At 48.4% G+C, this 27,946-nt stretch overlaps 1 protein-coding gene across 1 annotated transcript; it reads left to right on the top strand.

The window, feature by feature from the left end:
* Positions 1-258: 258 nt before the first annotated feature.
* Odad4 (outer dynein arm docking complex subunit 4) lies at positions 259-27,926 on the top strand. Its single transcript, XM_042674086.1, has 12 exons — positions 259-433; positions 3,941-4,072; positions 4,343-4,493; positions 5,183-5,244; positions 5,483-5,648; positions 7,498-7,722; positions 7,910-8,117; positions 13,539-13,625; positions 15,884-16,080; positions 19,432-19,532; positions 25,346-25,430; positions 27,353-27,926. The coding sequence occupies exons 1-12, from the start codon at positions 320-322 to the stop codon at positions 27,769-27,771; spliced, it is 1,947 nt and encodes a 648-aa protein (XP_042530020.1). The 5' UTR covers positions 259-319; the 3' UTR covers positions 27,772-27,926.
* The last annotated feature ends 20 nt before the right edge of the window (positions 27,927-27,946 follow it).

Genomic DNA, 27,946 nt, shown 5'->3' with positions numbered 1-27,946 from the left:
GCAACTCCACGTGGGGAGGACCTGCAGAGCGTGCACCAGCGCTGACCGCTGCCTAGGGCGCAGGCCGCCTTGCAGTCGCCGACCACGTGCTCCCTGCTAGTAGTCCCAGGGCTTGGGCAGGCGGCCAAGCCGCATGCGCACACGGGAGGGGAGAGGGGGAGGTGGGCCCGGGGACCTGACCACGCCCACCGGGGGGCAGGACCGGAAGTCAGTCTGCGTCTCCCGGTTGCTAAGAAACCAGGGCTTCCACAACACAGAGTTTCTGCTGTAGCTTCTTTCCTTCTCTTGCTCAGCGTCAGCGTCTCTGAGCTCAATCACAATGTCGGAGACCGAAGTTGGGATCTTTCGAAGCACTTTTTCCTCTTACATGGCGGAGGGCGAGCGGCTCTACCTGTGCGGGGAGTTCTCTAAGGCCGCCCAGAGCTTCAGCAACGTGAGTGGTGAATGAGGCTCTGAACCTACCACCTTTCCCTCCCTCCTTCCCTCTCTCCTTCTCTCCCTCTCTGTGTCCCTCTCTCTCTTTCTCTCTCTCTTCCTCCCTTTCTTTTCCTTTTCTCTCTCATTCTTTGTACATTTCCTTTCCATTCTTTCCTCCTGATCTTTCTGCCTCAGCATCCTCAGTGCTGGGGTCACAGGCACACACCACCACACCTAGGTCCATCAGCACATTCAATTCCTGGTAATGCTGAGGTTCCTGATGAGCCTGGAGAACCCTTTTATGCCTCCTATGCACTGTTTCCTGTTTGATTCAACACTGGATGATATGCCCTGTGTTTGGTCATTTTCTACCAACTCCAACTGCCTTCTCCATTCTCTGCAATAAATAGTGACCTTTCACTCTGTGTTTTTTGTTTTGGTTGGTTGGTTGTATTGGGGATTGAACCCAGGGCCTCACACCTGTTGTATAAGCAGCAGTCTGGAGCTACTTGACCCACCTCCCAGCCCTTAACTGACCTTTCACAGAGCAAAATCAATTGCCCATCATGTGCTAGAGATTGCCGGGGAAGCTTCATGAAGAAGCAGTGGAATCTAATAATAAGGTTGCTTATAGAAATGAGGTGGTCAGAAAATGGCATTATTGTAGTTACCTTTTGTATGTGTGTGTGTGACCTGGTACTGAGGCTTGAAATCAGGGGTTTGCACTCTTACTCGGCTTTTTCACTCCAAACCGGCCTCTACTACTTGAGCCACATTTCTGTTTCCCACTTTTTGCTCATTAATTGGCTATAAAAATCTCACAGACTTTTCTGCTCGGGTTAACTTCAAACTGAGATCCTTTGAACTCAGCCTCCTGAGTAGGTAGTAGGTACAAGCTTGAGGCACCAGCACCCAGCAATTGTAGGTACAATAATATAAATGGTACAGTTTACTGGAAGAGCATCAGGTGTTGTTTTATGATAGTAGTCACACTGCATTAAGTACAGAACAGACCTGTGTAGGAGGTAGCATTAGTACTCTATTTTATAAACAAGGAAACTGATACAGAAGTTGAGAAAAATGCCCAGGGTCAATGAACTAGCAGGGCACAGAGGAAGAGTCCTTTGAGCTAGGCCCTCAGATCTCAGGGCTGAGGTGCCACACACCTCAATATACATATGTACATTGGCACAAATAAACTGTAAAACATTCTTGTAACAATCTTTTTTGCTGCAAAGGGCCTAGTTGTTTTCCTTCCTGCAATGTTGGGAATCCGATCCATTTGGGTATCACACATGCTAGGCAAACTCTACTACATCTCAAGTCCGAGACCCACTTCTTACTTCAATATGGAGGGTTAGGATCACACTCTTAACTAATCTCAAGACTTGGGGCTGGGAAGGTGGCTCAGTGGTAGAGCGCATGCCTTGCATGCCAGAGGCCCTGGGTTCGATTCCTCAGCACCACATAAGCAAAAAGAAAAAAGCCAGAAGTGGCGCTGTGGCTCAAGTGGTAGAGCGCTAGCCTTGAGCTGAAGAGCTGAGGGACAGTGCCCAGGCCCAGAGTTCAGGCCCCATGACCGGACCCAAACAAACAAACAAACTAATCTCAAGACTTCCACTAAAGATAAGCTTCTCAATGGCTACCCAGAGTCTTTTTTCCCTTTTATTCAATAGCATACCCTAAAACAGAAATGATGACCAAATGGGGGAACATTAGAGTTAGGGATCCCTGCCCCCATTCATTCTCACACTGAATCCAGTCTCACACTGAAGAAGCCCAGGCAGAAAGAAAAGATTGCCCCAAGGGATAGCAGCTCCATCTGAGAACTAGTCTCATTCCAGGAATGACAGGAGCTACTTCCTCTTCTTAGAAAAGTAGGAAAGTCTTAAGGACAGATATTATAGTCTGCCATCTCAGGAAGGCTGGTAGGCAAACTATGGTAATGATCTCACTCAGAAGAAGATAGGGGAGCAAAGGAAGTGCCACCTTCAGTTTAAGGCCTAAACCAGACTTTCCGTTTTCCTGTCATTTTTCATTTTAATCTTGGGAATGGTAATAATTTTTTTTTTCCTGGCCAATCTTGGGGCTTGAACTCAGTCTGGGTGCTGTCCCTGAGCCTTTCTGTGCTCAAGGCTAGCACTCTACCACTTGAGCCACAGAACTACTTCTAGCTTTTTCTGAGTAGTTTATTGGAGATAGAGCCTCATGGACTTTCCTACTCAGGCTGGCTTCGAACCACAATCCTTAGATCTCTGCTTCCTGAGTAGTTAGGATTACAGGCATGAGCCACCATCTCCCGGCAATAATTCTTAATTAACTGTATTGAAAATGAAGGCTTCGGGGCTGGGAAGGTGGCTCAGGGGTAGAGTGCTTGCCTTGCATGCCTGAGGCCCTGGGTCACCACATAAGCAAAAAAAAAAAAAAAAGAAAAAAGAAAATGAAGGCTTAGCTGGGAACCTGTGTCTCATGCCTGTAATCCTAGCTACTCTAATCCTGGAGATGTGGAGGACTGAGGCTCAAAGCCACCTAAAGGTCTGTGAGACTCTACCTCCAATTAACCAGCAAAATGCTAAACTAGGCATGGCTCAAGTGGTAGACCACTAGCTATGAACATGGAAGTAGAACAAGTACTTGAGGTCTGGAGTTTAAGCCCTGGTACTGGCATGCACACACGCACATGCGTGCGTGTGCACACACACACACACACACACACACACACACACACACAGAAAGAAAGAGAGGTTTAAACCAGGCTCAATGGAATGTGCCTATAACCCTGTTACTCAGAAGGTGGAGAGAGGCAGGAAGATAGGAAGACTGAGAATAGGACTCCAATCTGGATAACAAACCCCAGCACTAAGAGTTGGAGGAGAGGAGAAAAGAGGACAGGGGAAGGGAGGTTGGGGAGAGGAGGGGAAGAGATCAGAGGGGAAGGAGAAGAGTGGGACAGAGTCCAGGCTTCAGGTAGGCTTAGAGGTCTAGTAGAGCCCAGGGTTTAATCCTCAGCAATGAAAAAAAAAATCATCCTAAAATCCATTTTGTTTGCCTTAGCCTTTGAAATTTATTTAGAAAGTTATGTATGCTGCTATATCAGGTTTAGGGCTGAACTTGATGTGCATAAAACATCTCTTGAATAGTCTAGAGGGATTCTGCAGAAATTGGCACAAAGTCAGTAGCATATCCATACATTTCAACCATAGGCTTCCACCCTAGCTGTGATTTAACTTTCTCCAAGATAAACTACGTACAGTTAGATGTGGTTGTGCACATCTGTAATTCTAGCTGAGCAGGAGGGAGAGGTAGAAGAATCATGGTTGAAGACTAACCATGGGCAAAAAGACCCTATCCCCCCCCAAAAGAGGAAATAAGTAAGTAAATACATAAATAAATAAGATAAACCACTCTAGGCAATGATCAGGATGCTAAAGGGTCCCCTTGAAACTCTTCAGAAGGTTTGGATTGCCCCTTTGGTTACCTTACTCTTCCTGGCATCTTCCAATCTAAGTGTTTTCTTTCTCAGGCTCTTCACATGCAGGATGGAGACAAGAACTGCCTGGTTGCCCGCTCAAAGTGCTACCTGAAGATGGGAGAGTTGGAGAAGTCTCTAAAGGATGCTGAAGATTCACTGAAGACTGACCCAACCTTCTGCAAGGTGACTGCTGGGATGGGAGGACTCGGTCTTGCACTTACCACTGGCCATTGTCCACAGCAACCTCTGGTTGCCCATAGTTGAAGAACCAGCTAGACAGCCTGGTGTTTGATGCCATTTTCTCTTCACGAGTCACAGGTCCCGGGCCTTGTCCTCTGTCTCCTATTTCTAATTCTGTTCTATTCCTATTTCATGACTGTTACATTCTACCTTACCTCCTCAGTCCTGTAAGGCCTTGCCTGTCTACCTGGTCTCGACTTTCTCTCATTGCAGGGAATTTTACAAAAGGCTGAGACACTGTACACCATGGGCGACTTCGAGTTTGCCTTGGTTTTCTATCATCGAGGCTACAAGCTGAGGCCTGATCGAGAATTCAAAGTGGGGATTCAAAAGGCCCAGGAAGCCATCAACAACTCTGTGGGAAGTGAGTGACCCTTGGGCTATGTATGCTCTTACCTAGCAAGGCTCTTGGGATGTTTAGGTTTAGGGAAAGGCCTGAGGTGTAGAGTGTGAGCTTACACTGCCAGGCTGACAGTGTCTTATACTTGGATTTGGCTGATACGGATGCTGTCGAGGATTAAAATCTGTCCACTGGGTGACCAACCCCGAGGAGACTAGACACTGGAGTGTATAGTTTTTTCCTCAAAGCCACATTAAAACGGTGGCTTTGCAGTCAGCCTGTCTTTAGCCTGGAGTCACAGAATAGAAAAGGGGTCCTGGCCTAGTCCAGGCTAGGCCCTGGCTTCTTTTCCCCCATGGGCAGGTGTCATCCAAGGGCTGGTTTTACCCATCACCTTGATGGTAGGGGGAGGAGACAGACAAGTAAGAGCTTGCTCCTGTGGGCTGCAGGGTGTGGGACAGACTTTCCCCTAGGCACCAGGCCTTCTTCTATTTGCAAATCTAACAGCCATGGCCTTGGGCTAGTGGGAGTTGTCCAACTGTTAAAAGAATATTATACCAAATGTCATTTATGTTCTAGTCTGGTTCAGGGCCAGCTTTGCCACAACCTCCACCAATCAGCCTGCCAAGGACAGCCATTTCCACATACAAATAATGTCACAGGTCATACCTGAGAGGCTTGACTAAGCTGAACTCCAGCTTCTGTCTTTGCAGGTCCTTCTTCCATTAAGCTGGAGAACAAAGGGGACCTCTCTTTCTTAAGCAAGCAGGCAGAGGTAAGGTTCCTGGTTCTGAAACCACGTGTGCCTGTGTATCACAAGTCCTGGTTACCCTCTTGTTTGGGGACATGTAGGTCCTGCCCATACAGGTAGCCCAGCCCACAGGCCTGCCGCATTTCATAGTTCTCAGCACACAGGTCCTGGAGGAGGAATGTGGAGTCCCAGACTCTGGGGCCAGGCTGGTTCTTCTGTGCTCCTTGTTGAGGCTCTGTTGGGTGTTGCTCCATTTTCCCAGAGTATGAAAGCCCAGCAGAAGCCTCAACCTATGAAGCAACTCTTATACAGCACCAAGACAGAGACCAAGCGGAAGGGTTCGCTCAAGAGCGAAAAGACCGTCCGCCAGCTGCTGGGAGAGCTCTACGTGGACAAGGAGTATTTGGAGAAGCTCCTGTTGGATGAAGGTTTCAGACCCTTTGTGGGCAACAGGGACTAAGAAAACAGGTGGTGAAGGAAATTTGGGGTGGATGCCTAGTGCATGAACCAGAGGCAGATCCTGCCATGTAATGTCTGTCAACGTGTATCTGGGCACAGGTTTTGCTAGCATTCTTAACTTACAGATAAGGGAGCAAAGCTCACACAGAGCTAGGCAAGGACGTGGTTCATAGTCAAATCCCAGAAGCCAGTGCTCTGAAGCACAATAGTACCACAGGAAAGACCTGATATGTCAGTCATCTTTACTGTCACGGTGACAAAATACCTGAAATCATCAACTTAGGAAAAAAAGAAAGCTTTATTTTGGTTGACCGTTCCAGAGGTGTTATAGTCAGGTAGCTTTTTTGTTTTGGGACCTATGGTAAAAGAGAATATCATGGTGGGAAGCATGTATTGCTCCAAAGAGAGCTGCCCACCTCATGATACCCAGAAAGCAAAGAGAGAAGGGATAGGAATCCCAATATCCTTTTCCTGGATGTTCCCCCAGTGACCTAACTTCCTCCCATTAGGTCTCATCAACTCAAGGTTCCACCACCTCTCAGTAGCACCATCAGCTGGAATCAAGCGTTAACATGCAAGTCTTGGGATATATTTTAGATCGTAGTCCCTAGAGGGCCATCCCTTGAGCCTTCAATCTGCACAATGAGCAAAGGAAACCTGGTAACAGGTTCTAGAATCGCATCACATGCGATACTATAACACTGCAACCCCTCATTTCATAGATAAGGAAATAGAATTTGCTAGGCGCTGGTGGCTCATGCCTATAATCCTAGCTACTCAGGAGGCTGAGATCTGAGGATTGCGGTTCAAAGCCAGCCTGGGCAGAAAAGTCCCTGTGAGACTCTTTATTTCCAATTAACCACCAGAAAACTAAAAGTGGTGGTGTGGCTCAAAGTGGTAGAGCGCTAGCCTTGAGTAAAAAGAGCTCAGGAACAGTGCCTAGGTCCTGAGTTCAAGGCCCACGTCCAACAACCAAAAAAAATAAAAAAAAAAAAAAAAAAGGAAATAGAATTTACTGCATGCATAGGATGACAAGCAAGTTAGTGACAGCAGAACTCTATCTAACCCTCTTTCCACCACACTCTGCTGCCAATGACTAGACAGAGTTTGACAAAGCCTTGAAATGGCTGTCTCCCATAAGCTTGGGAATGGGAGTATTGCTATGAGCTGATAAGCCTGAGCAGGGGTCATCCTTGAAGCAAATGCCTCCATTCCAGAACTGGTGTACCAAGGTCATCTTCAGGGTTCCCTGTAGGGTTGTGACACAGTTCACTGCTGCCACATATCCTTGGTAACAGGCCTGAAAGCTTCCTGCTCTCCAGAGGACCTGCTTTGGAGGGCAGGAGTAGACTGAGCAATACCCCCAAGTGGCCTTGCAGCATTGGGGCCAGCTTTTATCTCTGGCCAGGCTGTGGAAAGGACATGGGCACACCCCTCTAGCTCCCAGCATGCACCAGCATACTTGGCACCTGGGCAATCACTGGGTACTTGCAAACCTGGACTAGATTTTGCATTTAGGCTCATTTTCTTCTGAGACCACAGCTCAAGAGGGGAATCCCTGAGGATTGGGATTTCCTAGAGATAGCTCCTTATCAGCTTGCCATGAATGCCCTGTACCAAGGGAGTATCTGAAAGGGGTCTTCTGGCCTCAACCTAAAGCTATTCTGCCCCAACAAGCTCTCAACTGTTCCCATACATCTAACCAAAGTTCTGACGAAGAGGTCCCACAGTAGAGACACACCTCCCCAAGCCTAGATAGGCGGCACCTCCTATAGACAACTGTTGTGATTGGTGTCTTCTCACACTCCTTTCTCACAGAACTCACCAAAGGGACCATCAAGAGTGGCCTGACCGTGGAGGACCTCATCATGACAGGCATCAATTACCTGGACACCCGCTGCAACTTCTGGAGGCAGCAGAAGCCCATCTACGCCAGGCAGCGGGACCGGAAGTTGATGCAAGAGAAATGGCTGAGGGACCGTAAACGCCGTCCCTCAGAGACAGCCCGCTACATCCTTAAGAGCCTGGAGGACATCGACATGTGTGGGTAGTGTTCTCAGAGGGACGGGGCGGGACTTCCGGCCCTTGCCAGGTAGGGAGGAAGCAACTGAGGAGCCTGAGGCTCAGCCTCTTCTCACCTGTGGGGGGAGGGATGGTGAGGGGGAGCAGCCCCATCAACTACAAGCAGGCTACCCTCCCTCGCCCCCACATCACCACCTTCTCTGCCCAGTGCTGACCAGCGGCAGTGCGGACGGGAGTCTTCAGAAGGCAGAAAAAGTGCTGAAGAAGGTACTGGAGTGGAACAAAGAAGAGGTGCCCAACAAGGATGAACTGGTTGGGAACCTGTACAGCTGCATAGGGAACGCCCAGATTGAGCTGGGGCAGATGGTAGCAGCCCTGCAGAGCCACAGGAAGGACCTGGAGATCGCCAAGGAAAAGTGAGTGCCTCGGGGTGGCCAGGGCCCAGGCCTGCCAAGGAGTGGGATGAGGGGCTCTTGCCCAGATTTTGTTGTTGTTATGGGGACTTAGCTCCCATAATCTGCCCTGTATGACTAAGGTAGTGTTCACCTGCCCAGGACCAAGGGTAGAAGACAAACTAAGACTGTTAAGTGGTGTGTGTGTGTGTGTGTGTGTGTGTGTGTGTGTGTGTGTGTGTGTGTGTGTGTGTGTGTGTGTGTGTGTGTGTGTGTGTGTGTGTGTGTGTGTGTGTGTGTGTGTGTGTGTGTGTGTGTGTGTACTAGGGCTTGAATTTAGGGCCTGGGTGATGTCCTTTAGTTTTTTTCCACTCAAGGCTGGTGCTCTATCACTTGAGCCACAGCTCCACTTCTGGCTTTTCTTTCTTTCTTTTTCTTTTTCTTTTTTTGATGGTTAATTGGAAATAAGAATCTCTCAGACTTTCCTGCCTAGGCTGGCTTTGAATCATGATCCTTAGATCTCAGCCTCCTGAGTAGCTAGGATTATAGGTATAGAGTCACTGTTGCCTGGCTAATTTTTGTGTGTGTGTGGCTACAAAAAGGAGCATCATGGTTCAAAATTCCAAAAAGCTTTCAGTGGCCTGGCTCATCGGGGTATTTTTATTCTTATATCGTCTTAACAAGCATGCATCAAGACCTAGACCTGCCAGATACTACTAGACACAGGAACACAACAGTGACCAGACATTAGGGTCATTTCCCTGCAGATGTCAGAGAGATAGCCACACTGATGCTTGATTGTAATTGTGATAAGTATAAAAAGTAAAAGCATGGGATCTACTTCTATGAGAAATGTCTCCAGGAGTTGTTGCCTGGCCTAGGGAGCACATGATCTCTGGGAAGGCCTGAGGCAGAAGGAAGCTTAAGACTGGAGAGAGCGCTGAGCAAGTATGGTCAGGCCAAGAGGAGGGAGGAGAAAGTGGGTGGGGTGGGGTTAAGCAGCACCCTGCAAACTTTGGTGCTGACCCAGAGTATGGGTTCTGGAGTCATGCAGACCTAGGCTTCGGAACTAGCACCACCCAGCTGTGGGATCTGGGGAAGTCACTTCAGTGTTTCTTCCTCAGCCCAGGAGACATAATAGTTCCTACCCTAGGGTGGACAGGAGGATGGAATGCAGAAACACATGTCAAGAACTTAGGCCACAGAGCTGGAGATGTGGAACAGTGTTAGAGCACTTGCCTGGCATCTAAAGGCCCAGGGTTCAACCCCCAGCCCTGAAAAGAAAAAAAAGGAGAGCAAGAAAGAGAGACCAAGTATTCATAATGATAGCAGTATCATCTCTTCCAGAAATGAGCTCCTCTTAAGACTTGAGGGTTTCCTGAGAAGGAGCCATTACTTTCTGGGAATCCTGGTTCCAACCTTTAAGGGCCACTTCCCAATTCTCCCATGATGCCATGTGTTAATTTTTCATTGCTGTGACAAGATAAGCAACCCCAAGCAGGAGAGACAAATGTTGCCTTACCATTTTAGAAGCTTCAGTTCACTGTGGGCTTGTTCCGTTGCTCTTAGCACTAAGGCAAGGAGAAAAGTCATGGAGTAGGACATGGTGGAAAACTACTCACTTCTTGGTAGCCAGGAAGCAGAGAGAGAAAGAAGCCAAGAATGAAATGCACTCCCTTTTCCTCCATGGACATGCCTAACAACAACTCACCTCTTCCAACCAGGCCCCACCTCCTAATAGCTCCTTTAGTACAAACTTACCAGTGGATTAACCCAGTGGTGATGCTAGCATCACGACCCAGCCACTTCTCCATAGCACTATCAGCTGAGGATCAAGCTTTCAACACATGAGCCTTCTAAGGGGACACTTTATATTCCAGCCATAACACCTCATTTTCACTCAGTACCTTTAGCCACAGCTGCTACTCACCTCTCACTGTCTCTGTCTGGCTGCTCTCACACATATCCAGAGATACACTATACTTCATCTATCAACTCTCCTCTCTTTGTTCTTTGCTTGCAGTTGGCTCTCCCTGGAGGCCCTCTCAACTCCCACCCCTGCACTGCCAGCCTCCAGCACCCATCGATTGCTCAGATTTCCTGACTACTCCTGTCTCCTGCTCTTTTCTCTTCACTTAGCTATACCCCAGATGCCATCGGCGGCTCCTAGTTGGTGTCTCCACAGCACTGATCAGGAAAACAACCACATTCAAGAAGTAGGAGACAAAAGAAAAAAAACCCCAGGGTTGAAGACAGATATGTCTTTGATTCCTGGCTCTCACTTAGAGTAGTATGAACTTGATTGTTGCTCCTCACCTCTATTTCTTCACCTCCAGTGAAGGCATAAGAATACCCACTGACAGGGATTGGGAATTTATGTAAGATGTGAATGTAAGAGCTGGGAATGTGGCTCAGTGGTAGAGTGCTTGCCTAGCATGCATGAAACCCTGGGTTTGATTCCTTGGTACCACATAAACAGAAAAGGCTGGAAGTGGTGCCGTAGCTCAAGTGGTAGAGTATTAGCCTTGAGCAAAAGAAACTCAAAGACAGTGCCCAGATCCTGAGTTCAAGCCCTTCCCTCCCCCCAAAAAAGACGTGAATGTAGATAGTACCTTGGATCCAGCCATCACTCATGGAGATTACTTCTGGCCAGATTTCTCTGCCTAGCTCAGACCTATAACCTTTTCCTCAGAAGATCTCATAAGAATCTCAAACATAGTCTGCTCAAATCAGAATCCCTTGTTAATGCCCCCAAACTTCTTGTTCCAGGGTTCCCTAAGCCTAAAGATGATACCTGGGCCACTCACACCCCAAGCCAGAAGTCTCCTCCCCTGTTCATAACCTTGGCCAATCATATCTTGTGTGTATCTTCCGTTTCTTTCCCACAACTCAGCCCAGACCCTCCTTAACTTGTCATTTTCTCTGACCTAGGCTTCCTGCAGTTTCGCTGGCTCTGCCCTGAAAGATCAACCAAGTGCTTAAGATGAAGTGCTAGTGCCCCACTCAGCCAAGACTACCCTGTGATTTTGTTTTTATCTGTGTCAGTCCTGGGGCCAGAACACTCTCCCTTAGTACAAAGCTAAGGGAGTTCATAAGAGTCTTATGGTCTTCCCTACCCAGGTTGGCTTCAAATTATAATCCTCAGATCTCAACTTCCTGAATAGCTAGGATTATAGGAATGAGCCACCATTGCCCGGTCAGCCTACTCTTCTTGTCCTGACTTTGCCTGCACTTGACCAGGCTTTCTCTGGGCTCCAGGCAGCCTGTGTACCTGCCAGCACAGAGCTCTGCTGCAGGCCTTAGACTCCTCATAGGGTCACTGGCATTGTGCCTCCTGTGGGTTCCTTTCACCTGCACTTGTCAATCATTGCCACCAGAGCTGGGGGGGGGAGGGGGGAGGGATATAGAGCTCTCACCCCAGTGCTCCTCTCTGCAGGCTTCCTGTTTGCCCTTTCAGACTTTGAACTGTGGAAGGGGCTCTTGTATTCCAGCACCTGGCATATAAATGGCACATAAGTGTGTGCTAACTGACTAAATAAAGGTGTTCCTTAACAATGCTCCTTCCTATTTCATGCCAAGCCAGCCTCACCTCCAGAGTCTAGTTAAACATGTAAATTCTGCATGTCTCTCTCCCCATATACTTGTCTGAGTATGGCTTCTTCAGGACCTATGCCCTTCATTTATTTATTTCTTAAGTACTTAAAGACTTGATTGTGCTTCTTCCCATTGCTGCTGTGTATTATTGTTATTATTATTATTATATTATTATTTTAATGCTAGGGATCATTGCATCATTCTGCCACTGGTGGTGATAGGTCTCTTTCTTAGCATGTATGAGGCCCTAGATTGATTCCCCAGTACCAGGGGAAAAAAATAACCGATACCAAGGGAAACTTTTTTTTTTTTTTGCCAGTTGTGGGGCCTGAACTCTGGACCTGGGTGCTGTCCCTGAGCTCTTCAGCTCAAGGCTAGTGCTCTACCACACCACTTGAGCCACAGAGCCACTTCTGGCTATTTCTGCTTATGTGGTGCTGAGGAATCGAACCTAGGGCCTCAGGTATGCAAGGCAAGCGCTCTACCACTGAGCCACCTTCCCAGCCCAGGAAACTTTTTTATGATAAATTATGATTGTTCATAGTCCATCTGCTTGCCACTTGAAAGCCAATACTTGGGCTGGTGCAGGAGCTAAGGAAGAGAGGGAGGGAGGGAGAGGAGAGACAGAGGTTGGAAGGAAGGAACCAACAAATGAAAGAAGGAAATCCAGCTAATACTTGGAAGAAGGAGTTGATGGTGGGAAAGAAATAGGGTTTATTGAAGATGCAGCACCCTGAAAAGATGGAAGGATCTACCTCCCTGGGCTAGTTTTTTAGACAAACACTGCTTTTCTGCAAGTTAAACTTTGCATGATTAATATGCTTCATGTTCTTTGGTATACAGCACTAGAATCAGGAGGGGCATTCCACACTCTGACTTTGAGTTGCCAGTGTCAGGGTTTTACACATATATATGGACTATTTTGTAGTTAATGTCTTCATTGTTTAGTTGGGCCTTTCTTTAGAATTTAGGATGATAGGCAAAGGGAGGGACAGTCAAAGAACAAGATAAAAAGATGTGGACAGTGTATTGAGACCTGCAAAAACGTTTTTTTAATTATATGAATAAATTTGAAGTCTTTGGTTGTATCTTTCTGCCTCTCTCTCTCTCTCTCTCTCTCTCTCTCTCTCTCTCTCTCTCTCTCTCTCTCTGAGATGGGATTGAATTTAGGGCTTGAGATTAGGTAAGTAAACATTACCACTTGAGCAATGCCCGTGGGACCTTTCTGTTTTAGTAATTTTTTGTGTGTGTGTGTCAGCCCTGGGGCTTGAACTCAGGGCCTGGGCACTCTCCCTGAGCTTCTTTTGCTCAAGGCTAGCACTCTACCACTTGAGCCACAGCGCTACTTCTGTTTTTTTTCTGCATATATGGTACTGAGGAATAGAAGCCAGGGCTTCATGCATGTTAAGCAAGCACTCTACTACTAAGCCACATTCCCAGCCCTGCTTTAGTAATTTTTAAGATAGGATCTTCTACTTTTTGCCCTTACTAGTCTGGGACGGTGATCTTTCCAATTTCTGCCTCCTGAGTATCTGGCATTACAGGCATGAGCCACTGAGCCAGCAAAAATTTCCCTCTTTATCTCATTGTCTTATTGATGTAAATTCCATAAAGGGAACTTACACAAATAAAGGGACATCTTTACAAGTTACCCATTTATTGTCCTCCAGAAAAGTCCCCATAATGCCATATTGGCCCAGGGCACTAAAGGAACTGTGTATCACAGCCTTGTACCTTGTCCCTTCACCTAGAACCCCTAATGTCCAAGACCTGTATTCTCCATTTCCAGTTTCACAGTGTTCCAAAAAGCCAATTTCTGGGAGAATGGCTCATTTTGTCTCTTCTCCACAGTGACCTTCCTGATGCAAAATCAAGAGCCCTCGACAACATTGGCAGAGTTTTTGCCAGAGTTGGGAAATTCCAGCAAGCCATCGACACGTGAGTGCCCTGAGAACTACCTTCATCCTTGTGGGGCTGGGACTCCCCTCCATCGCTCTAGGATTCTATTCTGGAATGCCAGGAAAAGTGTTATCAGAAGACTTGGGCTTGGTTCTTGGCTCTGCTCTGTGACCATTGGTAAACCATGGTTTGGTTATTTTTGTTGTTTGTTTGTTTGTTGTTTGCTGGTCTTGGGGCTTAAACTCAGGGCCTATGAATTGTCCCTGAGAATTTTTTTGCTCAAGCCTTGCACTCTATCACTTGAGCCACAGTTCCACTTCCTGCTTTTTTGGTAGTTAATTGGAGATAAGAGTCTCATGGGCTTTCTGGTCCAGGCTGACTTCAAACAATAATCCTCAGACCTCAACCTCCTGAATGATTACAGGCATGACCCACTGGCATCCACCCAAACCACATTGTTTGTTGTTGTTGCTAGAGATCCAACCCAAGGCCTTGTGCCTGTAAAGCAGGTGCTCTAATAAGAAGCTACTTTCCCATCCCTAATAAGCCACTTTTAAACATTTTTATCACAAATTCCCAGTAATCAGAAGCAGAGTACTTCTTAGGTAGAGGTGCCTACACAGGAGGCTGAGATCTGAGGACTGAGGATCAAAGCCAACTCAAGCGCATTGGTGGTGGTGGTGGGGTGGCTGGGAAGGTGGTTCAGTGGTAGAGTGCTTGCCTTGCATGCATGAGGCCTTGGGTTTGACTCCTCAGCACCACATAAGCAGAAAAAGCTGGAAGTGGCGCTATGGCTCAAGTGGTAGAGCACTCACCTCGAGCTAAAGAGCTGAAGGACAGCGTCCAGGCTGAGTTCAAGCCCCACGACAGACCAAAAAAAAAAAGCCAAGTCAAGCAGGAGAACTCTGTGACACTCTTTTTTTTTTTGTCTGTCCTGGGGCTTGAACTCAGCCTGGGCGCTGTCCCTGTGCTCTTCAGCTCAAGGCTAGCACTCTACCACTTGAGCCACAGTGCCACTTCTCTATTGGAGATAAGAATCTCATGGATTTTCTTGCCCAGGCTGGCTTTGAACCAAGATCCTCAGATCTCAGCCTTCTGAGTAGCTAGGATTACAGGCGTGAGCCACCGGCACCCAGCCCCTGTGACACTCTTATCTTCAATTAACCCCTAAAAATCTGGAAATGGAGCTGTGGCTCAAATGGTAGATCACCAACCTTGAGCAAAAAAGCTAAGAGGCAGTGCCCAAGCCCTAATTGCAAGCCCTAGTACTGGCACACACAAACAAAGATGTACTTAGAGCCAGGCACTGGTGGCTTACTACTGTAATTCTAGCTATTCCGGAGGCTGAGATCTGAGGATAACTGTTTGAAACCAGCCCAGACTGGAAAGTTCATGAGACTCCTATCTCCAATTAACCATCAAAATGCCAGAAGTAGAGCTGTGGTAGAGAGTTAGCCTTTAGCAAAAACACTCATGGACCGCGTCCAGTCCCTGAGTTCAAGCCCCAGGATTAGTGTAGACATACACATACACACATACAATAAGCATTATTGTTATTATTATTATTATTATTGTCGGTTGTAGGGCTTGAACTCAGGGCCTAGGTGCTATCCCTGAGCCTCTTTGTGCTCAAGGATATAGCTCTACCTCTTGAGCCACAGTGCCACTTCTATTTTTTGAGTGGTTAATTGGCGATAAGAGTCTCCTGGGGACTTTTCTGCTCAGGTGGGCTTTGAATCTCAATCCTGAGATCTCAGCCTCCTGAGTAGCTAGAATGACAGGTATGAGCCACCAGTGCCTGGCCAATATTTTTTTTAAGAAAAAGATAAGCAAAGCTCCTGCTAAACAGGAGAGCACCTTCACATATTGTTTCTAATTTTTTTTTTTTTTGATCAGTTGTGGGGCTGAACTCTGGGCCTGGGTTCTGTCCCTCAGATCTTCAGCTCAAGACTAACACTCTAACATTTGAGCCACGGTGCCACTTCTGGCTTTTTCTGCTTATGTGGTACTGAGGAATTGAATCCAGGGCCTCATAATGCAAGGCAAGCACTCTACCACCAAGCCACCTTCCCAGCCCTGCTTCTAAATATTATTCCCAACGATGTTGACAAATTTGACCCCATAGATGCTACTAAAATACTTTTAGGAGTTTTGAAATAGGTTAATGCTTATTGAATCCATCCTGGACTGCAGTTAGAGAGAGAAAGTTTTATTCTGCTGCCCAGCAGAAAGCTTTGGTCTCCTTGTCCACATGCTAAGTGTAAGGGGAGGCTGACCCTGGTTCTTCTCCTCTCCAGGTGGGAAGAGAAGATCCCTCTGGCCAAAACTACCCTGGAAAAGACCTGGCTGTTTCACGAGATCGGTCGCTGTTATCTGGAACTGGACCAGGCCTGGCAGGCGCAGAATTATGGTGAGAAGTCTCAGCAGTATGCAGAGGAAGAAGGGGACATCGAGTGGCAGCTGAATGCCAGCGTTCTGGTGGCACAGGCACAAGGTACAACCTTAGAGAGGCCCATGTGCCATTTCTCAGCCTTCAGACCCATGTCACACTATTTTGACCAGCATACTCCAAGTGCCTGCTTCAAGCAAATCACAGTTAGAGGCATGGGACACCCACCCACCCACCCCCACCAAGAACTGTTCCTGCCAATAAGGAGCTCAGCTACAGACCAACACAGCAACATGTCATCTTCAAAGTATTAAGTCTATTTTGCAAAATCCACAAGGCAGGCTACTCTGTAAAGAAGAGAAGTTTGTTTGCCTTATAGTTTAGAAGGTTTAGAGACATGGCACTGGGGCTTCTTTTTTTGTTGTAATTGTTGGTCATGGGGCTTGAACTTGGGACTGGGCGCTGTCTATGAGCTCTTCTGCTTAAGGCTAGCACTCTACCACTTTGAGCCACAACACCACTTCTGGTTTTCTGGTGGTTAACTGGAGATGAGTCTCATGGATTTCCTGCTTGGGCTGACTTTGAACCATGATCCTCAGATCTCAGCCTTCTGAGTAGCTGGGACTACAGGTGTGAGCCACCAGTGCCCAGATCTGGAGGACTTCTTTCTTGACTTCACTGTAGCAATGGCAGGAACGCCTATTAGAACAGGTAATCGTATGGCCAAACAGGAAGCCAGAGAGCTGGATGCAGCCCAAACTTTTATAACAACCTTTTCTTGAATGTTACCAAGGAACTGCATGAAAACTACCCTAATTCCTGCTGAGAGTTGGGCTCCCGGCAACCTGCCATCTGACTGTTCTGCATCACCACTCTGAGGTCCAAGCTCCCAGCACTTAAATCTTTTATGAAAGACACAGAACTTAAGCTGTACATAGTAACAGAGCCTATGTGTTAAAACACTTTCTCTGTGAATGTGGGGTTTCTGGCTTGCTAGGCAAGTGTCTACTATACCCTAGCTCATTGTCTAGTGCCGGGGTGTGCGCGTGCGTGTGTGAGCACACACACATGATACTAGGGGCTGGAACTCCAAGCCTTGTACTCTTTTTTTTTTTTGTCAGCCATGGGGCTTGAACTCTGGGCCTGGGCACTGTCCCTCAACTCTTCAGCTCAAGGCTAACACTCTACCACTTGAGCCACAGTGCCACATCTGGTTTTCTGGTGGTTTACTGGAGATAAGAGTCTCATGGAGTTTCCTGCCTGGGCTGGCTTTGAGCCATGATCCTCAGATCTCAGCCTCCAGAGTAGCTGGGATTACAGTCGTGCCTAAGACTCCTGAACTGTGAGGCCTGGCTCAAGCCTTGTACTCTTGCTTGGCTTTTTCACTCATATCTGGCACTCTGCCACTTAAGCCACACCTCCACTTCTGGCACCTTGCTGGTATTTGGAGATAAAAAGTCTCTGGGATTTGTCTATCTAGGCACCCTTAGAACTGAGATCCTCATATCTCAGCCTCTTGAGTACCTAGGATTACAGGGATATGAGCCACTAGTGCTCGGCTTTCAAAAGAGCCTTTCTTTTTTTTTTTGTTGGTCATGGGGCCTGAACTCTGGGCCTGAGCACTGTCCCTCAGCTCTTCAGCTCAAGGCTAGCGCCCTACCACTTGAGCCAAAGCGCCACTTCCAGCTTTTTCTGCTTATGTGGTGCTGAGGAATCGAGCCCAGGGCCTCATGCATGCAAGGCAAGCACTCTACCACTGAGCCACCTTCCCAGCCCCTCGAAAGAGCCTTTCTGAGTGATGGAAATGTTGTTAAACTGGATTGTGGTGGCCATTGCACAATTCTACACAGTTATTGAAAGTTATCATACTGTAATGTTGGTATATCCTTATAACATGCTGAATTCTACGAGGTGCAAATTATAAAACCCTGCAAGGCAAGGCGAGGCGATACACGCATTTAGTCACAGTTCAGGAGTCTTAGGCAGGAGGATTGCTTGAGCCTAGGACTTCAAGATCAACCTGGGCAACATAGCAAGCCCTCATCTCTTAGTAAATGCATTTAGATTTTTAAAGACGTAAACATCAAAGCTCTTTTCTTCTAAGGTTTCCCACCTTAGAAGGGACATAGAACAGCAGAAAGCAACTGGATGCCTTTTTGTTGTAAGGATTAAGACAGAGGGAACTTCATTTTTCATGCTGTGAAACTGGCTCATTTGAGAAACCTTGTTATCTCCTTAATCCTGATTTCTCCTGAGGTATGATAAACAGCTTAATTTCAGCATATGACTTTGAACAAGTCATGGTTGTGAGTTGCTTAATTCAAAACAATAGCTTATATAACTTTTTTTGGTGTGTATGCCTGTACTGGGATTTGAACTCAGGGCCTGAGTGCTATCCCTTAGCTTTTTCACTCAAGGTTTGTATTTTGCTTCTGGAGACACAGCTCTACTTCTGGCTTTTGGGTGGTTAATTGGAGATAAAAGTTTCACAAACTTTCTTACTCTGGCTAAATTCAAACTGTGATCATCAGACAGCCTCCCCAGTAGCTAGGATTACAGTACACCACTGGTTCCCAGATATGTAGTGTCTTTGAAAAATTTGAATGACTATTTAAAAAGTATCTGTTTCAGCTCATAACTGTAATCCCAGCTACTCAAGAGACTGAGCTCTGAAGATCTTGGTTTGAAGCCAGACAAATCCAAGAGACTCATCTCCAGAAAAACCAGCAATAGAGCTGTGGTTCAAGTAGTAAAACAATCCTTCCCAGAGTTCAGGCCCCATGACCGGACCCCAAAAAAAAAACAAAAACAAAAACATAATCCTTGAGCAAAAACGCCAAGTAAGAGACAAGCCCTGGTACCCACACACAAAAAAGTATCAATTTGCTGGGCACTGGTGGCTCATGCCTATAATCTTAGCTACTCAGGAAGCTGAGATTTGAGGATTGTGGTTCAAAGCCAGGCCAGGCAAGAAAATCTGAGACTCTTCTCTCCAATTAATCACCTAAAAACTGGCAGTGGATCTGTGACTCAAAGTGGTAGCACACTAGCTTTGAGGAAAAGAAGCTCAGGGACCTGAGTTCAATCCCTATGACCAACAACAACAAAAAAAGTATCCATTTCTTTGGAACAATCGCCAGATTGGACAAGATGAGGTGGTGTTTCCTATCTTGGAGACACATGATGTGTCTAGTGGTCCCTTTTGTAAGATGGCTTCCCCACTCCCTTTGGAAAGCCTAGGATCTAAGGCTCGGGCCCTAGGTTCCAGCCCTGTCTTCAGTGGTGACATGTACCAGGAATGGGGTAAGCAACATGGTGGAGCTGCCCAGGGCTGGGGCTGATGCCCCCTTGCATACACTTCTAAAGGGTCCTGGGAGTAGCTGTGTGTGAGGCCAGGGCTCCCTCGAGGACACACAGTGTCTCATTCTTGCTGTGCCCTCTCCCTTTGCTCTCCAGTGAAGCTCAGAGATTTCGAGTCAGCAGTGAACAACTTTGAGAAGGCTCTGGAGAGAGCGAAGCTGGTCCACAACAACGAGGCCCAGCAGGCCATCATCAGCGTGAGCCTTCATTATCAGCGGGTCTTGGGGTGGAGGGTAGGGTTGGTGGTCAAGCCAGCAGTTCCACAGATGCAGGACACACTCCAGCCATTGGGTTTGAAATGTTTGCTACTCCCATCAGTAGTAAACAACCAATTACACACACACACACACACACACACACACACACACACACTTTTTATTTTAGAAGGTTTATTTTTACTTTTTATTTTTTTTGCTGGTCTTGGGGCTTGAACTCAGGGCCAGGGCACTGTCCCTGAGCTACTCTTGCTCAGGCTAATGCTCTACTAATTGAGCCACAGAATCACTTCCCTCCTTTTTTTTTTTGCTTTTTTTGTTTTGTTTTGTTTTTGTTTTTTGGGGTCCAGTCGTGGGGCCTGAACTCTGGGCCTGGACGCTGTCCCTCAGCTCTTCAGCTCAAGGCTAGCGCCTTACTTGAGCCACAGCGCCACTTCTGGCTTTTTTCTTTTTGCTTATGTGGTGCTGAGGAATCGAACCCAGGGCCTCATGCATGCAAGGCAAGCGCTCTACCACTGAGCCACCTTCCCAGCCCTTGTTTTGTTTTTGAGTTGGGGCCTTGCCTATGTTGCCCAGGCTGGCTTGGACCTCCTGAATTCAAGCAATCCTCCTACCTCAGCTTCCAGGGTAGTCGGAATTGCAGGCCATCACATGTGGTTTTCCATTTTATCTAATGCTGATCAACACCATCCAAGCTGATGTTTTAGACTTCCAGTTTGGGCCAAGCACCATTGGCTCATGTCTGTAATAGTAACTACTCAGAAGGTTGAGATCTGTGGATTGCAGTTCGAAGCCAGCCTGGACAGGAAATTTTGTGAGGCTTGTATTTTGGATTGACCAGCAGGAAGGAAGGAAGGAAGGAAGGAAGGAAGGAAGGAAGGAAGGAAGGAAGGAAGGAAAGGAGGGAGGGAGGGAGGGAGAAAGGGAGAGAGGAAGAGAGGGAAAAAGACGTAGAATTGTGGCTCAAGTATTATAGCACCAACCTTGAGCAAAAAAGTTAAGAGAGAGCCAGGCGCTGTCAGGAGGCTGAGATCTGATGATCATGGTTTGAAACCCAGGCAAGAAAGTCCATGAGACTATGATCTCCAATTAACCACCAAAACACCACAGTTAGAGCTGTGGCTCAAGTGGTAGAGTGCTAGCCTTGAGCAAAGGAAGCTCAGGGACAGTGCCCAGGTCCTGAGTTCAAGCCCTAGGACTGGCATGCACACAAAGTTGAGGGACAGAGTCCAAGTCCTGAGTTCAAATCCCAAATCCCAACACACACACACATACACACACACACACACACACACACACACACACACACACACACACACACACACACACACACACACACACAGACCTGGAGTTTAGAATCTTATTCTTATCTAGGAGACAAGACATGGTATGATTTTGTTACTGGACTTTCAGGGCAAAAGCCCTGGTTTCAGAAGTCTCAAGAGACTAAGGCTTGACTCCTGGTCCCAACGCCAGTCAGGGAGAAATACAGATGAAGGCAGAGGAAGGTTTACCAGAGCGTGGCCCTGGTGGGAAGACCCTCCCTCTCTGGTCCCTCTGGTGTGCTGACATGAAGGGTGACGAAGAAAGTGTGGCAGAGCAGGTCTGGCCTCTGCTCTCATCCATCGTGATCTCAGTTTTGGTTTTGCAGAGAGTTCTGGCAAAGTTGTGGCTATTGCTTGGGGGGTAGTTTCTGTCCCTTATCCTAGAGCTATGTAGTGACCAGTCCTGTAGTGTGTGGAAGTGCAGAGCAGAGGAGAAAGATGGGAAATGAAGGCAGGCACGCCAGGATTCTCCTGCTTTTAGTAGGCCCCAGTGCTTTTCAACAATGGCAGTTTCTAAGGACCTGTTGTAACCTCCTCGCTGTGGGAGAAGGTTCCTGGCTTTTCCCCGTGGGGCTGGGAAGATCTTTGCTAACTTCCCCACTATGGGCCTCTCCAGCCTCCCCTCACCTTGCATTCCCTTGTATTCCAGCTCCAGCCAGAGCTGGCTTCCTGTCTTTTCCTCAATAGGATTTCTTGTGCCTCTTAGCATGGGCCTGGAATGTTCTAAGCTCTCCCTCCCATATCCTTCACCTGACTAACTCCCAGTCAACCTCTAGGCTTCACTTAAATAAAACTTTTTTTTTTCTTTGCCAGTCCTGGGATTTGAACTCAGGGCTGGGCGGTGCCCCTGAGGCTCTTTGTGCTCAAGGCTCTCTACCACTGGAGCTACAGTGCCACTTCTGGCTTTTTCTGAGTAGTTTATTGGAGATAAGACTCATGGCTTTCCTTCCCTGGTTGGCTTTGAACCCCAATCCTTGTATCTCAACCTTCTGAGTAGCTAGTATAAGCATGAGCCATCAGCACCCAGCTTAGATGGGCCCTTTTTTGGGAGGCCTTCACAGACCCTTTAAAGTGGGGTGACAACTTGCCCAAGTGTTTGAAGCCCCCATCAGAGCCCATGAAAATCCATACTACTCCATTGAAATTGCCTAACCTCATGAGGCTGAGTGCCTGTGGCTCATGCCTGTAATCCTAGCTTTTCAAGGAGACTGAGACCTGCAAGATTAAGGTTTGAAGCCAGCCTGGGCCGAAAAGTCCATAAGACTCCATCTCTAATTAATCAGCTAAAATGTTGGACTAGAGGTGAGGCTCAAGTGGTTGAGTACCAGCCCACCAAGTGTGAAAGTCTGAATTTAAGCCCTAGTACCTGCAAAGTAAATAAAGTTCTCAAGGCAGCTGCTGGCCACATTCAGCCATTTAGGTTAAAGTTAATGGAAAGAGTCGGGTGCCAGTGGCTCACACCTGTAATCCTAGCTAATGAGGAGGCTGAGATCTGAGGCTTGCAGTTCATAGCCAGCCTTGGCAAGAAAGGCTGTGAGACTCTTATCTCTAATTAACCACCAGAAAACCGGAAGTGGCGCTGTGGCCCAAGTGGTAGAGTGCTAGCCTTGGGCTAGAGAGCTGAGGGACAGTGCTCAGGCCCAGAGTTCAAGCCCTACAATTGACAAAAAAAAAAAAAAAGTTAATGGAAAGTAAATACAATGTACAATTCAGCTTCTTGGTTACCCTGGCTAGAGTGCTTTCAATAGCCACCATGGGTGATCCATGGGTACTGCATAGCCCGGTTCTAGAATATTCTTTTTGTCATAGAAATTTTCTCTTGGGCGGTGCTTCCTAGACTGTGTCAGGAAGCAGAGAGCAGAGAGGGATCTGGGCTGGTTTGGCCTCTGCTCCTAGAGCCAGCTGCAGAGCCTCAGGCAAGTCAGCTGCAAATGCCACAGGACCTCCCTTCCCACCACACCACTCTCCCCAAGGCCTTCCAACTTGAAACTCTCAACATACTCCTTCCCTGGCTGCACCCCAGTAAGCTAGAATGAATTTAAAGGGGTCCCTGGTTCTCCAAAGCAGGAGAGAAGCCGGAGTGGAACTCGTAGCCACGCACAGGCAACACAACCTCAGGGACCAGAATGGAGAGGTGGCAGGGCCTTGGGACAGGGCCCAGTGGCCTTGACCCAGAAAGAATGTACCCAATTGGAGGCGGGCCTCAGGCCTGCTCTGAAGAACAAGCGCAGGCAGCCAGCCAGGTGGAGAAGGAAAAAACACCCAAGTCAGACCTGGAGGGGCCGGGGCTGGAGGGGGTTGCCCAACCTGCCAGGGGGTACCAGAGACGTTGCCTGACCCACTGGCTCTTTGGTAGGTGAGTATGTGTGGTGTGGCAAATGTGAGGAACTCCAGTGCCAGTGCTAATCTTGCTCCCAGGAGGCCCCAGTGGTGGCAGGCTAGCCCTGACTGCCACACCTCCCGGCTCAGCTGAGGCCTGGCCTTCTGCTGCCCAGGGGACAGTCCCCCCCGTGATGGACTAGGGGAAGGAGGAAGGAGCACTGGCTTCACTGCGGCCCCACAGTATGTGCCCTGACTCAGACATGTGTGTGGTCTCGCCACGATTGTCTCCATGTGACCGCCCCTCAAACTGCAAGTTGCACAGTTCAATGCAACTGATTTTATTTATTTACTTAATGCCAGTCCTGGGACTTGAACTCAGGGTCTGGGCCCCATCCCTTAGCTTTACCCCTCAGGGGTAGCACTCTACCACTTAAGCCATCCATCACTTCTGGCTTTTTGGTGGTTAATAGGAGATAAGAGTATCAGATTTTTCTGCCTGGGCTAGCTTCAAACTGTGATTCTCAGATCTCAGCCTCCTGAGTAGCTAGGATTACAGCCAGCAGGTATTTGTTTTTCTTTCTTTTCTGTTTAGAAATTTTTTTGGGGGGGGGAGGGTCCGGTTGTGGGGCCTGAACTCTGGGCCTGGGTGCTGTTCCTCAGCTCTTCAGCTCAAGGCTAGCGCACTACCACTTGAGCCACAGCGCCACTTCTGGCTTTTTTTTTTTTTTTTGCTTATGTGATGCTGAGGAATCGAACCCAAGGCCTCATGCATTGCAAGGCAAGCACTCTACCACTGAGCCACCTTCCCAGCCCATAGAATTATTTTTAATGATATATATATAATTAATATAAAATATATGTTACAACATTAATACTATAATACATAATAAAATACATTTTTATTATGCTTAGTTATATAAAGGAGTAGCCATTCAACAAATCAGTTTACGAATACAATGGCAGCAGATATTTCTTGAGCATGAGCCAGGCCTAGGTCACCAGGCCCAAAGGTTCCTGGCTGTGGCCCAGCCCTGGTACGGGCTGTAAGGAACTAGGAGAATTTGGAGTGAGAATGTCCCTCTTCCTGGAGGCAGGGCTGGAGGCTGGCCCTGCCATTGGACTTGAGGTCACTTTGAAGGTTGTGCAGCAATTTGAAGGGAAGCAGAGAGAAGGTGTCTGTCTACTGCCCTCCTGACGCCTCATTCATGACTCCTCAAGGGACCCCTCTCCTTCCTGGACTGGCATTTCCAGGCAGAAAGCCTTCCCAGGACAGATCCTGGAGCTACAGCACAACTGCAGATGGTGGCCAGGCTCATGGGCTGCTCAGTAGACATCTCTGAGCACCGCTGCTGCTCTGCCAGTGCTAGCTTCTGGAATCCATGTAAGGAAGAAGGTAGAATCTGCCTTTGAAATGCGTGCAGGCCTGACACAGTGGTGCACACCTATAGTCCCAGCTACTAGGAAAGCTGAAACAAGATGATCACCTGAGCCCAGAAGTTGGAGGCCAGCTAGACAACATAGGGAGACTGTCTCAAATCCAAACCAAACCAGCCGGGCACTGGTGGCTCACGCCTGTTATCCTAGCTACTCAGGAGGCTGAGATCTGAGGATCACAGTTCAAAGCCAGCCTGGACAGGAAAGTCCATGAGACTCTTATTTCCAATAAACCACTAGAAAACCAGAAGTGGCGCTGTGGCTCAAGCAGTAGAGCCTCTCGCCTTGAGCTGAAGAGCACAGGGACAGCGCCCAAGCCCAGAGTTCAAGCCCCACAACCAACAAAAAACAAAAACCAAACCACACAGAGCCCTGTAGGATAAGATTGAAAGCCCCCTCTGGAAGCAGGACAGTCCCCTGCCTGCCTGTCCCTTCCTTGGCTTGCTGCCTTGCTAAGTGCTCAGGAGCACAGAGTGGCTTTGGGTGAAAAGGTAGAAATTAGTCCCAAATGCACATGCATAAGCCCAAGAGGACTGGCGTGTTACTTCCCTGCACTGGTGGGGTGCCTTGCCCCTCTCTAGTGGGGGTGAGGATGGGGTCTCTGGGGCAGGAGTCCTCAGAAGTGGCAGGGACAGCCTTAAGTGAAAAAGCTAGGGACTGAGGCTTGGGTGGGGGAAGAGGCTGAGAGCTCATCCGCTCCCCTGTCCTCCGCAGGCCTTGGATGATGCCAATAAGGGTATCATTGAAGAGCTGAAGAAAACTAACTACAGGGAGATGCTCCAACAACAGACGGGGAAAGGTGAGTCCCAGGAGCTCTGGTGAGGGCGGCTCCAGCACCCCCTCTGCCCTCTCTCCCAGCAGTTGGCCAGGCCAGGGTAATGCTGCCTCCCAAGCCTTCTGATTCACTCACCACCAACAGCCTTGTCCTTTTTCTGAAGCAGACCCGGATGAAGATTCAATTTGCCTTAGGGGTAGGAGCCTGCTCCTGGAACCTGCTCCTTTATGTCTACATCAAATAATTGAGCTCTGGCTGTGCTCCAGGAAGGTGTTAGATTCTGGGGAGATGCCCTCATCTCCCCTCCTGATGGAGCCCCAGCCCCGGGGGGGGCGGGGGGGGGGAGAAAGGCAATCATCAGTACAAGTTTCCTGCATTGCAAGGACGACAGTGGGGGGAGGGGGGGAGAGGGGGCAGTGGAGCGTGAGCCTGGGAGGAGAGGGCCTGGGAGTGGGGTGATGAAGGAAGCTTAGAAGGGAAAGAATTGTCAGCCTTTGGCCCCCAAAGATGCTGCCCAGCCAGGAATCAGTGCCTCACACCTGTTACTTATCCCAGCTGCTCAGGAGACTGACCTCCAAGGGTCACAGTTCAAAGCCAGCCTGGGCAGGAAAGTTTGTGAGACTCTTTAGGTAGAAAAGCCAGGAATGGAGCTGTGGCTCAAGTGGTAGAGCACCAGCCTTGAGCAAAGAAGATAAGGGACAGCACCCAGGCCTGGAATTCAAGCCCAGTATCGCGCGCACACATACATGCATGCACACGCACAAGTGCACACAGTGGTTCCGGTCTTGACCATCTGGCTCGAGTACTCATACTCTTACCACAGCTCCATACTATTTCTTATAATAGCTCCTGTCTGTCTCTCCCTGTGGGGTTCTCGCCCCAGCCATATCACAATGGAGAAGTGTCTAGGAGGACAGAGGCCGCCGCAGAGTCGTGTGTAAGCCCTCCAGGTGCCAAAGGCTGCACTCCTTCCTGATCTCAGCAACAGGAAGTTCCTGGACATCAAAGCAGCCAGATGACAGCCGTTTGTTATCCAGTGCTTGCCACGTGGCAGTGGGATCCCTTCAGAGTCAGGGCCAGGCCTGTGCTCCCACAACCCCTGGCTGCTCTGAGAAGCCACAGGAGGAGACCGCTGGAAAGCCCCAGGTGCTCCAGGCGGCCTCCCCTTTCCTGGTCCCTCCACACCATCATCAGCAAGGCACTGCAAGCTGCTGGCAGCTCCTGGAGCTTCCTTCTCAGGACAGCAGGTGGCAGCATTGCTTATCTTTTCACTTCTAAGCCTCTGGTGACTTGTGACCAAGTGAAGTGACTGCAGGAAAGAATGAGTGAGACTCAGGAGGGGAGCCAGGGCCCTGCGATCATAAAACAGCTGCTCAAGCTGCTCATGTGCATATAGGAAAGCTCCTAATGATGTTTGTTTCCTAGGGACAAGGGGATGGTGGCAGATTGAGGACGCTGAGGAAAAGAACCTGATGTCATTTCCTAGCAACTGTGCTGCTCTTTCCTTTCCCTTTCTTGGTTTTGAATTTGAACTCAGGGCCTTACACAGGCTTCCTAGCACTCTATTACCTGAGATATGCCTCCAGCCTTCCGCCCGCACCCGTATGTGCTTTTCAGTCACACTGTCCTGGGTTCAAGTTCTGGCTCTGCTATTTTCCACTTGCACAGTGTGGCCATTGGGTGATTTCTCTTTTGTCATCTCAGTTCCCTCGACTGCTCCTTGCTGCAGGGACACTGTGCAATTTCATGACGGTGGTCTGGTCTGGTCTGCACAGCCACCCACCTGAGGCCAGGGCAGGGTGGGCACTAGTACCTGAGCAGTAGTGGCTGCCTCTCCTTTGGGGAAGATGTGCTGTCAGTGCCAAGGGACCGAGCTTGTGACAATGGTCCTTCTCCAGGGGACCAGGTGAGGAAGAGATTTTCATAGTCTTTCTGTTGTTTTTCAGAAGAGGACATGTCATTGGCTGAGCTGTCAACATTAGCAATAGCAAAGGACAAGGAGTCAAAAAAAGGACAAAATGACACCATCAAGATGGTAGAGTCGTGGTCCAGAGAGCAAATGGGGAGTGATAAAGAGACAGATGAGGACGAGGACGAGGACGAGTCCAGGGACGCTCTGCAGAAAGTGGAAGCCCAAAAGGACCAAAGAGTCCCCACCGAATCAGAAGAGAAGATGCAGACAGACTCTGACAACAAAGACTCAAGGGACATCTACAGGAGGTCTTCAGAATTAGACCAAAACCTCACAGTAGAATTCAATGGAAAGGATTCAGAAGTCACAGAGAATAAACCTTTAGAAGTCAGCAGAGGAGAGACAACAGTAGGGAAAACAGGAAGCAAAGGGGAAGTGAGAGGCCCTGAATGAAATACCGAATGAAATCCCGGAGGATCTGTGAGTGAAAGCTTCCTAGGTAGCCATGAGCATCCAGAGGTAGGGGGAATCACGGCAGAGGTGGGGACTTAAGTTGAATTTTCAACCGGAGATTTGTTTGAAGTAGGAAAATAAAAAGGGGGACTCTGGCTCCCACAGGCCACTACTA

The sequence above is a fragment of the Dipodomys spectabilis genome, unplaced genomic scaffold (genome assembly GCF_019054845.1).
Source record: "Dipodomys spectabilis isolate Male_0828 unplaced genomic scaffold, ASM1905484v1 ptg000018l, whole genome shotgun sequence".
Taxonomy (NCBI): Eukaryota; Metazoa; Chordata; class Mammalia; order Rodentia; family Heteromyidae; genus Dipodomys; species Dipodomys spectabilis.
Note: the sequence above shows the minus strand (reverse complement) of the source record. Positions and strands in the feature narration are given on the sequence as shown.

Bases quoted from the DNA above. Each gene is read 5' to 3' on its own strand.
- Odad4 (XM_042674086.1), top strand. From the start codon at position 320: ATGTCGGAGACCGAAGTTGGGATCTTTCGAAGCACTTTTTCCTCTTAC. The intron at 13,626-15,883 runs GTGAGTGCCCTG...TCTCCTCTCCAG, and splicing joins TTCCAGCAAGCCATCGACAC to GTGGGAAGAGAAGATCCCTC. The intron at 25,431-27,352 runs GTGAGTCCCAGG...GTTGTTTTTCAG, and splicing joins CCAACAACAGACGGGGAAAG to AAGAGGACATGTCATTGGCT.